This window comes from Pelodiscus sinensis, chromosome 15 (genome assembly GCF_052426305.1).
Source record: "Pelodiscus sinensis isolate ZL-2025 chromosome 15, ASM5242630v1, whole genome shotgun sequence".
In the NCBI taxonomy this organism is placed as follows: domain Eukaryota; kingdom Metazoa; phylum Chordata; order Testudines; family Trionychidae; genus Pelodiscus; species Pelodiscus sinensis.
In genome coordinates this window covers 20,464,601-20,476,694 of record NC_143066.1, presented here as the reverse complement: position 1 = coordinate 20,476,694, position 12,094 = coordinate 20,464,601, and the positions used below count along the sequence as shown (strand labels likewise).

Here is a 12,094-nt window from a genome sequence, read left to right as displayed (position 1 = left end):
ATTGGCTGCAATATGCACCCAATGGGAGCTGTGGGGATGGAGCCTGCAGGCGAGGACAGCATGTGGAGCCTCCTTCAGCCTCCACACACACAGTGGCTGCTTCCAGGAGTGGTTAAGGACCAGGGAAGGCAAGGAGCCTGCCTCAGTCCTGCTATACCACCAAATGGGAGCTGCCTGAGGCAAGCACCCTGCCCCCAAACCTTTGCCCAGCCCTGAGCCCCCACCCACACCTTAACTCCCATCAAAAGCCCACACCCACACCCCAATTTTCTGCACTGAGCATCTCCTGCACCCCAAACACTTTTTCTCCAACACCAGCCTGTACCCCCAGTTGGAGCCCTCATCCCGTTCCATTCCCCAAGTCTTTGCCTCAGCCAGGAGTCCCCTTCCACATTCTGAACACATCATTCAATAAATTACTTAAATTTAGTTTCCATTTAAGTGAAAATGTATTAGAAAATTTTAGAGAATTTGGTCATATTTATAGTTATATATTTAATATAGCATGTGTGAGTTTGCTGGGGGTGGTGTGCAGGGCAGACAGGAGTCATGTGCCTCTTTGGTTAATGATGATGCCAACATGGCTCCCAAGCCACATAACAGAGTACCACTTAACAGCAGGATGGAGGTGCTACAATAAAAGGGAAAACTGTGAGCCCAAGGTTACTGCCCAATATGTCTGAATGGGACTTCAAATTTAAGCTACACTTAGGCTACGTCTAGATTACCAGCCTCTTTCAAAAGAGAGCACCCAGGCAGTCTAGATGCTCTCTTTCAAGAAAGCCCTGTTTGCTTTCAAGAATGCCTTTTTTCAAAAGAGCCATTTCGAGAAAAGGCGTTCTTCCTCGTAAAATGAGGTTTACTGCGGTCAAAAAAACCGCCACATTCTTTCGATTTAATTTTGAAAGAACACAGTGGTAGTCTAGACGGAGGGGAAGTTCCCCCCCCCTCAAAAAAAGGCCACCTTTTTTTTGGAAAAAACCCTGTAGTCTAGACACACCCTTAGAGAAAGACTCAAGTGAAACAGTTGACATCGGTGCTGCAGCAGAGAAGTAACGTATTTTAGAGAATATACCCCACACCCGAAAATACCCCGCACCCGAAAATACCCCGTTGTTTTTCCGAGTTGAGTAAAAAAATCTTGTATACCCCGTGCATGAGCATAACCCGCAAGGTATACAAGACTTTTATTTCAAACTGTGCCAGGGTATATTAGCCAATTTACGGTGCCGGGGGAGGGGAGAGAATTAGCCAGCCTAAAACTCTATGGTTCCGGCGGACAGTCACGTCCCCGGTTCCTGCGCAGCCACCAGAGTCCAGTCTCCTGGCAGGGGAGTGCTCATCCCCCCTGGTTCCTGCAGCTGCACAGGAACCGGGGGATGAGCGCTCCCCCACCCGGAGGCTACGCAGGAACTCACCAGGTGAGTAAAAAAAAAATGTTGTATACCTCACACCCGAGTATACCCCGTGGGGGGGGTGGGGGGGGAAGAGGAAAGGAAGGACTGCGAGGTTTGTAAAAACGCATATAACCCACAGGTTATATGCGCTAAAATATGGTACTTTCCCTTCAAAGATCTAGTTCACATGACTTACAAAAAACTCCCGAGTGCACTGAGACTCGGCACTTGGATCAGACCGTGGAAACTTGGTTTTAATCCAGTTAATTCCAATCCCTCTAGAATGTGGCTCAGGTCACAGAACTGGTCACAACCTTTTTACTTCATTTTTTTCCCCAGCTTGCCAAGTAATGGTGCCAACCACACCAGTGTAAGAGACGTTTTTATTTCATCCCTCTCTCCCCCTTCTGTGCCTACAATCAAATCTGAGATGCAAGTTTAATTGCAGCACATCTAGAAATGATCAATCCATGAAGTTACACATGACCGGTCAACTCAGCGCCTCCCCGACTAGTTACTTGTTCTCTGCAGGGCTGCTGAGAGCCATTGAACCAAAGTGTAGGCCCTGAATCGAATGAAAACCATTTCAAGCCAAAGAGGGTCCTGCTGCAACCCCAGCATCCCCAATTCCAGCACTTATGGCTCTTTGCTCCTGTATCTGAATGCTATTGTCTGCTGAATCATCAACATTATTGATAACTAGATCCAGAAATAAAAGAAAATAATTAAATCTCACCCTCCCAGTCTTGGCTTTGTCAGCCTCCGTAAGTTTCCAAGCATTCTCTTCTGTGGGTGCCTTTTGAAGCTCTGTTGTACTAGTCTGATTCAAAGACTTCCCTGTTTCTCCACTGTAGGTGGACGAGTTACTGAGTTGTCTGAAAAACATTTTTAAACACCATCAGATTTCAATGACCCAAGTCTACAAGTCTGGGTGCAAAATTACTCTATGCTTCACCGAGTCAGGCAGAAACCTCCCTTACGAGAGAATGCATGTGAGTGTTAAGCAATGAGCCATTATTCTCTACTTGACTGCACTTCCTTGGCACTTGAAGACAAGTGTTTCAGAAGAAGTACAAGATAATAGACTAACATGCCAGAAAGGGTTTCTTGCTTGAGCAATCAAACTCAAGGAAAAGAGATCCTTTGGTAAAAAAAAGAACAACAAAACCTAAAATCAGCCTTTCTGGATTCTGCCATTGTTTTGCGCAGATGCCAGAACTCAAGAGTTTTCCCATCATCAGCTGCATTGGAAAATTAACCCCGTAATATTTAATACATAACTTGTCAGATCTCAAAATTTGCAACTGAACTGTCTCTCCAGAAATGGGCACATGCATGTCTATGATGTTTAAAGAAGGCATGGACTGAGTTATGCGTATCCTGAACTGAAGCCCACCCAGAAAATGCAAACCCATGCAGAAGAAAAGGCTTACACATTTTCATGGGAAATTCAATTTTTACTGGCAAATGAACTCCCGCACAAGGCTTACACTATAGGACTACAAAATAGCCTTAGATGTTCTCTTTGAGAAGCCTGAAGGGGTATTCTAAGTCTTTGCTCAAATCAAAAGACTTAATTATTTAAGGAAACTCATTCTCACAAAGAGCAAAAATACTCTGTAGAGTAGGCTGCAAACTGTCCAGCATAAAGCAGAAGAAAAAGACTAAGGGTTTGTCTAGATGACGAGAAATTGCACAGACTATTGGGACTGTACATGTGTAGCACATTAGTGTGTCACACTCGCTGTCTGCATGAATACCACTATTGCACACCCATTTCCCTAGTGCACTTTGATCTACTCTGCTTTGAAACAGCTACATACCTCATTATCGGTTTTCCTGTTGCTTCATTTGCAAGAACACCATTTTCCATCGGCTTTCCTTCTTTCACAGATGGGCTGTTTGCATCTGCAGGAAAAGCAAAAATGAGCAAAGTTAGTCACAGCTAAAGATGTCATACTCAAAACCCATCAAATATTTGTGCACCAGAATTGCATCCAAAAGGGACAACACAATTAAGCAATTAATTCTCTATATGGTAATTATGTCTAATGGGTTTAAACAATCATACTTTTTTGCACTAGTCTGAATCTTAATCTTACTGAGTAAATTCAAAGATATTATGCTCCTTGCCCTACTCAACGCACACTAAAGTGGATACTTGAAGTAGGATTATGGGATGTATTTGACACGAAAGCACTCATTAGCTTCATAGTACAGTACAAGCTGTGACTAATTTAAAAGATGCTATGAGCTTTTTTTACTCTTCAAAAATATGTCTTGACTATTCATTATAAAGACAAAGTTATTTTCATTTTAGAGTAAACTTGAAAACAGACATAAAATGGGTTTTAATGCAGTGGTAGAAGATGTATTCAGAATAGCCTGGGGAATGCAAGACAACTCGCACTATGCAGCAGGCAAAAAACAAACTTTCCAATAGGATGAATCAAGTACATCCTACTGAAGCCAAGTAACTAGAAAGGCCTTTCTATAAATCTAACCTTAAGCAAAAAATAAAGTGTTACGTTTCACTTGAAACACCTATATAAACCCATTCTATTAACAAGAGGAAGTATTGCATTTAGGCAAGTTATCCCAAAATGCTTGGAAAACCAAATCAAAATGTGAAGTTTATACAGCCTGTGAAACAGCAACGATAAACAACAAGAATTAAGTTCAAAGCTTTCTCTAGACAGTTTAATGAAACTCTAGAAAACAGTGTGTCTAGTACAGCTATTGGACCCTGACACGTGTATCTGTCACTAGAAGATTTATTGGGCATTGCTCGGGTCCTTCACAGGAGGGGGCTGGAGGAGTGGGGAGTGGAGACCATCAGCACTGGCTCCACAGGTGCTGGAGCACTCACAAAAAAAGTCAGGAGGTACTCCGCATCCACCAGTGGCCAAGCCCTCCCCACAGCTCCTCCCACCCACTAATCAACTTCTCCCCCTTCCTCCCACATGTGCTGTAGTATGCAGGAGGTGCTAGGGGAGGGGGAGGAGGAGGGGGAGCAGGGATGAGGCACGCTTGCAGGAGGGGACAGGAAGAGGCAGAATGGAAATGAGGCCTAGGGCAGAGCAGGGTGGCAGTGGAGGTTTGGAGAAAGAGGCAGGGTGGCAGAAAGAGGCAGGGTGGCAGTGGAGGCTTAGAGAAAGGGGTGCAGTGTGGGCAGGCTTGGGATGTGGAGGGAGGGTTGAGCAGGGCAGAAAGGAAGTCAACGCCTACAGCAAAGACTTACTACAGTCATCAATTCTGTTATTTAGAAGCCAGCATACCGACTGCTGAAGTTTAAGCCACTGTTTTAATGCACTACAAAACCGCATGCTATCTGCCCAAGGCTGCGGTTCTCAAACTTTTTGGGCTCCGGAGCCCTTTACATGCATAAAAATTTATGCAGAGTCCCAGCAGTCCACTGATTGTATGTGTTGTACCTATCAATGTTTCCAGTTCGTCAGTCTCGCAGAGCCCCTGGAGAGATCTCACGGAGCTCTGGGGCTCCGCGGAGCACAGTTTGAGAAACACTGGCCTAAGGGTATGAAGCAAGAAGCTAACCAACACTATTTTTCATGCAGAAACTTAGGCGGACAATGATGCAGGCACACGAGTGAACAAACTGCAGCCATCTCTACTGCTCTAATAAGAGAGAGTACAAAGCAAAGTGACAAAAAAGAAGTTACCTGTGGCTAGTGAAGGAGGAATGGTTCATTCTAATAAATATTTTACATCTAGAAAGGTTTACATCCGCTTTTTCAAAACCATGCAAATCTTTTGTATGACAGTAAACTATTTCCTCTATCTACATGCAGAAAAACACCTGAGCAAACCAACACAAACCTTCCTCGTCTTCTATCTTTGGATCTGTGTGTTCAGGATGGGGAGGCGGGGGGAGAAAAGGTGATGATGTGGTTTAGAAACAAGCACTGAACTCAAATGAAAAATGCTATAAACCAATAAAGCAAGGCAAATCTTCTCCTTTCTTAGCAGCTATATATTAATAGCAGCTAGAAGAGAATGATAACTAAAGAGCAGGATTTTTTTTAATAAAAGGATTACTGGCAATGAAAGTTTACTAAGACAGCTGTGTAGAAATACGGATATGCAGAACACAAGTCAGAGGAGGTTTGTTAGGTACAACTGTATTAGCTTTCATTTGAGCAAGAGAATCAATGTCCAGCTGCAGGATTAGCTACATTTGAGTTAACATCAGAATTCTTTGCCTCTGACATTTCTAGCATTCACTCTCGCCATTATTTTGTCCAGTGCAATTCTCTCTTCACCTGTAAGGCAGGACAAGTGGGTTCACCTCTGTTTTCCTTATACAATGTATATAAAATACATCCTACTTGGATAGATTTAGAAAGTGCCAAGTACCTCGTACAGAACACAAAGCATGGAATAGCTTTTCCTTTGAGAGAAAAGAAAATGACCCCATCTTCCTAGAGATAAACGATGGCCTCTAGAGAGGAGCCAGACCCTTACCTGCTGGGATCAAGTATCTCCTGAATAATGTTGACCCAAATACTGCACCAGCACAAAGACTCCAAAGTTCAACATTTGGAGAGAGACCAACAACCAAACTTGATGCTCTAGTGAACACTAGGCACACTGGGAAGGAGAGGGGTGAGGAAGCAGGGACAAACTTGCTGGGCAAAGTGGGGAGGGACCAGCTCTGTGCTCCCAGAAGAGAGCAGGGTGACAGCAGCCAGCCCTCAGCACCGTCTAGAACGTGCTGTGGCCTCTTTCTCCGCCAGCCCTTAACGCTGCCTTGAGCACACCAAGTGGTGCTCTGGTTAGGGATATTCAATTTAGATTAATTAACTCATCGAACACTCCATGGGATTTCCATCGACTGCTATTAGTCAATAAGGGCGCCTCCATCTCTGCACTGTAGCAAGAGCCCCACTAAGCTCTTGTATATGTCAAAAGCAAAACCGGTGTGGGCGGAGACTGCTTCAGTCCCATCCAGCTGTTTCCCACTGTGCCTCTACCTCCCCAACCCCCCGTGGAGACGGTACTGGGGGGGGGGCGGGAGGAGAGAAACTAGCTTTTAAGCAGATTCCCCCCAACACCAGTTCCTACTCCCTGCCTTTGCTGCCTCTCTCTGACAGAGGCAGAAAGGGGGGGGGGAAGTGACTACCTATCTCCACTCTGAAAACTGACCATTTACTCCTACCCTTTGTTTCCTGTCTTTTAATCATAGAAATGTAGCCGTGTTAGTCTGGTGTACCTGAAACAAAAAACAGGACTATGTAGCACTTTAAAGACTAACAAGATGGTTTATTAGGTGATGAGCTTTTGTGGGCCAGACCCACTTTCTCAGATCAAATAGTGGAAGAAAATTGTCACAACCATATATAACAAAGGATACTATTAATAAATAATAATAATATAAAAAAGTGAACACATATGAAAAGGACAAATCAAATTTCAGAACAGAAGAGGGATGGGGGGGTAAATGTCTGTGGGCTAATGATATTAGATGTGATAATTGGGGAAGCTATCTTTGTAATGGGTAAGATAATTAATGTCTTTGTTTAAACTTAGGCATCAAATGTCGAATTTAAGCATGAATGTCAGTTCAGAGGATTCTCTTTCAAGTGTGGTCTTAAAAGGGTCTTTGAAGCAGGATGCAGGTAATCAAGTTGTTAAGAATGTCCTTTCTGGTTGAAATGGCAAGAAACTGTTTTTTCTTTGTGATCCTGTCTAATATCTGTTTTGTCTCAGACACTTCGCCAAAGAATCAGTGCCTACAAAACAGATATTAGACAGGATCACAAAGAAAAAACAGTTTCTTGCCTTTTCAACCAGAAAGGACATTGTCTCAACAACTTGATTACCTGCATCCTGCTTCGAAGACCTTTTAAGACCACATTTCATGCTTAAATTTGACACTTCCACCCTCTCCTTTTTACTAAGACATATAGAATCTCTATTAATAGACACCCTCGGGACCTGACTGGTCCCAGATCAGGGATTGTGCCGAATCAGGGAAAGTCATTCCTGGCCACCTTGTCAACCCCAGCTGCAACACCTGGTAGCCCCGCTGCCTCCGTGCTTATCAGGCTCTCACGCAGCACCCAACTCCTGCTGCCACTCCAGGCAGCTCTGCTACCTCTGCACACCGGACTCCCGCTGCCCTACTGGGCAGCCCCACTACCTCACATGGGGCTCCCACTGCCCTGCCAGCCTGCAGGGCTCTCGTGCACTAGCTGTCCACCAAGACTCTTTGGTCCTGGAACATTCGTGGTCTGGATGTTGCCAGACCAGAGAATCCCAGTAAAGAGATTTTCAACCTGTTCCACTAACTCACTCATTAGCAAACAGCACATCAGCTTAGCTCAGTGGAGTTCTTTGCAAGCTTACCTCCAGTCTCCACATCCTGGTCAGCATTAGCGTATGTACGAAGAAACTCAGCAAAGGCCCCATCTTGCTTTAGCAGCTCTTGGTAAGAGCCCATCTCAGATATTTTACCATCAGTCATCACTATAATTGTATCCATCAGAGGCAGATAACTGACTCCATGGGTTACCAAAACCCGAGTCTAGAGGTTAAAATAATAAATACATAATATAAGTGTGTCTCTGAACAGTAACTAAGTGTTAAATTCATGCAATAAGTGTCACAAATCAGTGTAATTACACAAATAATAATAAGTATGTAACACACAAGAAGCATGTGTAAACTTTTAGAAAAAATGAGCTTTCATTTTTTGTTTTCCAGCTGATCTACATCTTAGGCATTTGGAGTCACTAAGCTCTGTCACAATACTTTGTACTGATCTTAGTGCACCTTTTATCTGAGAGGGGTAAAAAGCACTTTATAAACACTAAGCCCTGATTTTATAGCTATTGCTCTGCTCAGTACTGCAACATCTGACCGACTTAAGAGCATGTGTGTCAACTTAAAAAGTGACATAGGCATCAAAGTTTCACTAAAATCAATGGAACTTAGGCGCATAAACACTTAAGTTACTTTTGAAAATAAGGCTTAGGTATTGCAGTGCTGAGCTGAGTAGAAAATAAATGCCTTTAAATATCTGGGGCTAATTTGTCACATTCACTTCTCCATTTTTACAAATGAACAAAGCAAGTCGAGAGGTTTCACGTGACTTTCACAAGATCATGTAAAAAGTCAGACATCCAATTGGAAATAAAACCAAGAAATAAAAATGATGAGAACCAGGAAGTAAAGATGAGAACCAGGAAGTAAAGTTGAAGTTGTTTCAAAAGGAGCTTTCCAGTTCTTGAAACCTTTTGAACAAAGCTTACTTTACAGAAAGGATCATTCCATGGAAAAAAGTCACCCTCCTCTAATGTAATATTTCAAAATACCTACTTTGTTTTTCAGGATTCCCTTTGGTCCAATAACTTTTTCAAAAATATGCTTCCCAACATGAGCATCAACAGCTGATAAAGGATCATCAAATAAATAGACATCGGTGTTACAGTAAACTGCCCGAGCAAGGCTGACTCTCTGCTTCTGTCCTCCAGAGAGATTCACACCCTGAAGAGGAAGAAAATAAAGTGCTATTGGGTTTTAAAGTAAATACATTGTTTGAGTTTCTGAAGTAGGGTAAAAGTTATAGGACACTTCTGTGAAGATATTAAAGGAGATGAAACTTCATGATAAATATTCACAAATAGACATTATTTCAGTAACTTACTAAAAATCATGAGCTAACACCTCCTTTTCTGATATGTATGGAAGATCTTGAGATTAACATCTATCTAGGTCTCTAAATCAATGGTTCTGAAACTTTTTGGCCCGTGGCTCACCAAGCTCGATGCAAACCTTTCCGTGAACCACCAGTTGCTAATGAAAACGCGCCATAAATTAAATAATTACACCCAAGCCATTTTGATAGTGCTGCAGCTATGGAGAATGGTTTAATTTTGTCAGTAATAAAGGAAATATTAAATTATTAAACATATTAAGCATTTTAACTCTCTCCTGTTAGTTTATCAAACTTCATTTTAAATAAAGTGAAATATTTTATTTTAAGTCCAACACAAAAGGTTTCAATGTTTTCTTTATTTATGGCATGGGTGGGCAACCTTTTTTGGATTGGGGGCCACTGATCCACGGGGGGGGGGGGGGGGGGGAAATCACAGAAACCACACAAGTGAGAAACAAAAAAACATCCTCCAAAAACCCTCACTGATGTGGCCCCCAACTGAGACACCTCACTTCTCTGGCACTCCAGCCCCACAGGTAGAGGGGGAGGGACAAGGAGGACTGAGGTTCAGGGCTTTCCATGGGCCAGATTTACTCTTCTGGGGTTGGATTTTGTGGACTCTCCCCAAGCTCTGGGGTGGGGACAAAAATGAAGAGTTCAGTGTATGGGACAGGGCTGCCAGTGAGTGGGACAGGGATGGAGGTACAGGAGCAAGCTGAGTAGGGTGTCTAGCCAGAGGGGAAGGGGGCAAGAGCAAGGGAAAGTGAAAGAATAGGGCAGGGTACAGGAGCAGGGTGGGGTGTCTGGCCAGGGAGGAAGGTGTAGGAGCAGGCTTTGGGTGCACAGTCTGGGCATGAGGGGGCACTTAGTTGCTTTCATGCCCCATGCCACTCCCAGGCATCATGTCCCAGGCATGGCCTCCCACTGGCTGCAACTCTAGCCAACAGGAGCAGCAGGGAAAGCAGTGCACCGAGGCACTGCCTGGAGGCTGTTTCCCCAGCCAGGCAGAAGGGGTAGGGGGAAGGGAATGGCAGCATGAGGACCTGCTTCTTCCCCACGATCTGGATCTGGTGGGAGCCTCGGGGCTTTCCCCACTCCCCGAGTTAAGTCAGTACTGGTGCTCCAACCTCACAGTGGGGGGGACGGGGGAGGCTGGAGCACCAGCGCAGAGTCCCTGTGCAGGGAGAGGGAAAGAGGGTGGAAGGGAGGCGGGGGGCTGAGCTTGAGCCACAGACTACCTGGAATGTGGCCACGGACCAGTTTGAGAACCACTGCTCTAAATGCATGTTTCCATAGCACCTCCCTAAAACAGACATTCCAGACAGGGAATTTTGGCACCGTTGTAACACAATTATCTCTACTCTACTGCTCGTCCAATTACTAGTTACATTCACAGGATTTCCAAGAATTGAAATGGAATGTAATGAACCTCCTACATCTGCCCAGTTCTAGAAAGCTCCTTCAACAGGACTGTATTCAGTTCTCTTTCTCCGCAGGGAAGCCACTTCGGCTTTGTACTGATAAGCAAGCATTGTGTGTCCATGGTGAGAAGAGGAATTCTTGATTGTATAGAAGCTATTTCATATCACAAGGGGAAAACGGCACACTTTGCAAGTACACTCTGTGAAAAATAGCCCATTTTCCACTCATGTCTGTAGTTATCATAAGAGCAAGCCAAGCTAGCGCACGACTAGCCCTAGGTTTTGCAAGGCCTTATTCAGAGACCACACTGCAGAACTGCTGTTTATAAACCTCTTCCTCCTCTGTGGTCTGGCACTCTGGCTCTGCTATTGTGCAAAATTAGTGCGAGACCATGTATGCTCAATAGTCTGGAACTATTTAGTAAAACCGCACCCAAACTGTGACCTCTATAGCTCCCTAGATGCTGAACACTCTCAAGGCACCAGTGCAATAGACCCTTTTGTGCCCCTTACAATACATGCAGCACCTTCCTTCTACGTGTGTGCTTTATAAGGTGGGCAGGGGCTGAGGCAAGGGTTTTCCAAGCACACTCCTCCTGTTTTTCCCATTGACAATCAGCTCAATTCACCTAGCTGCCAGTTGCCTGCTCCATTCAGGTAAGGGTACCTGGGTGAGGGCTTAGATTATTAATTTGGTTGGACAGTGGCTTCATAGGGCCTCTCTGGAACTTTTCAGCAGCTGCCTCGCTGGTCCCAAAGAGTCTGCATGGAGAAGCATCAAATTGTCTTTCTTAGCAAGTCCACAGTTAGAAGACACTCCTGGCCGATTGCATAGGTGACCTCGATTCCCTATTCACATGCTTTACATTTTTCAACACTTAGCTAAATTTGAGCTAAGGGTGAATTCTCTGGCATCAGAGCCAGTTTTCACAGGGAACATTCGAAACAAGGGTGATATTCAGCTCTTGAACTGCTTAAAAATAACAATGAAAATCCTTACAACTACAATCTATGAATGGGAACAGACTTCCTTCCCCAGCTCTCCTGGCATCCAAGAAGCACTACCTTTCGCTCAACTGGGGCAGAAAAAAAAATTGCTTTCAGGTGGACACTTTGTCTGGAAGGTCCACCCGAAAGATTTTGAAGTTCAGTACAATTCTAAACACAGAGCTAGACTGGGAGGTGTGTGTCTAACTCCAATGATTTCATCCACTCCAATACTAGGGTGTGGCTCGATACCTTTTCCCCAATTTCAGTTCTGTCTCCGGTAGGAAGAATCTCTATGTCAGGCAGAAGTGCACAAGCCTCAATCACACGTTTATACTGGCTCTCTTTTATCTCCCTTCCAAAGATAATATTCTCCTTCAGCGTTGCATTCTGTATCCAGGCTTGTTGAGGAACATATGCGATTGAGCCCTAAAGGAAACAAAAATTAGCTATTCAATATTTCACCCTACTTAAATAATCTCTCGCAGGCATACTCCAAGCTCCTTGCAAACAATAATCCACACTCCGAACCCTTGTAAGATAGGTATGATGCCCAAACAGCCATATCCTATGTTCTACAGGGCTGCTAGGAGCACACTTCCCAGAGCAGG

The 12,094-nt window shown here is 44.2% G+C and overlaps 1 protein-coding gene across 2 annotated transcripts in view; it reads right to left on the bottom strand.

Moving 5' to 3' along the window:
* Positions 1 to 12,094, bottom strand: part of ABCC1 (ATP binding cassette subfamily C member 1 (ABCC1 blood group)) — a 103,135-nt gene that overhangs the window by 18,926 nt on the left and 72,115 nt on the right. Inside the window, exons 17-22 of one of the 2 annotated variants that reach the window (XM_006119586.5) lie at positions 11,736 to 11,912; positions 8,736 to 8,903; positions 7,764 to 7,941; positions 5,235 to 5,258; positions 3,221 to 3,305; positions 2,134 to 2,272 (exon numbers count right to left, since the gene is read on the bottom strand). In XM_006119586.5, coding sequence (XP_006119648.3) covers positions 2,134 to 2,272; positions 3,221 to 3,305; positions 5,235 to 5,258; positions 7,764 to 7,941; positions 8,736 to 8,903; positions 11,736 to 11,912 — 771 coding nt within the window. The remainder of the gene's footprint in view (positions 1 to 2,133; positions 2,273 to 3,220; positions 3,306 to 5,234; positions 5,259 to 7,763; positions 7,942 to 8,735; positions 8,904 to 11,735; positions 11,913 to 12,094) is intronic. The other variant, XM_006119587.5, reaches the window with a different exon arrangement.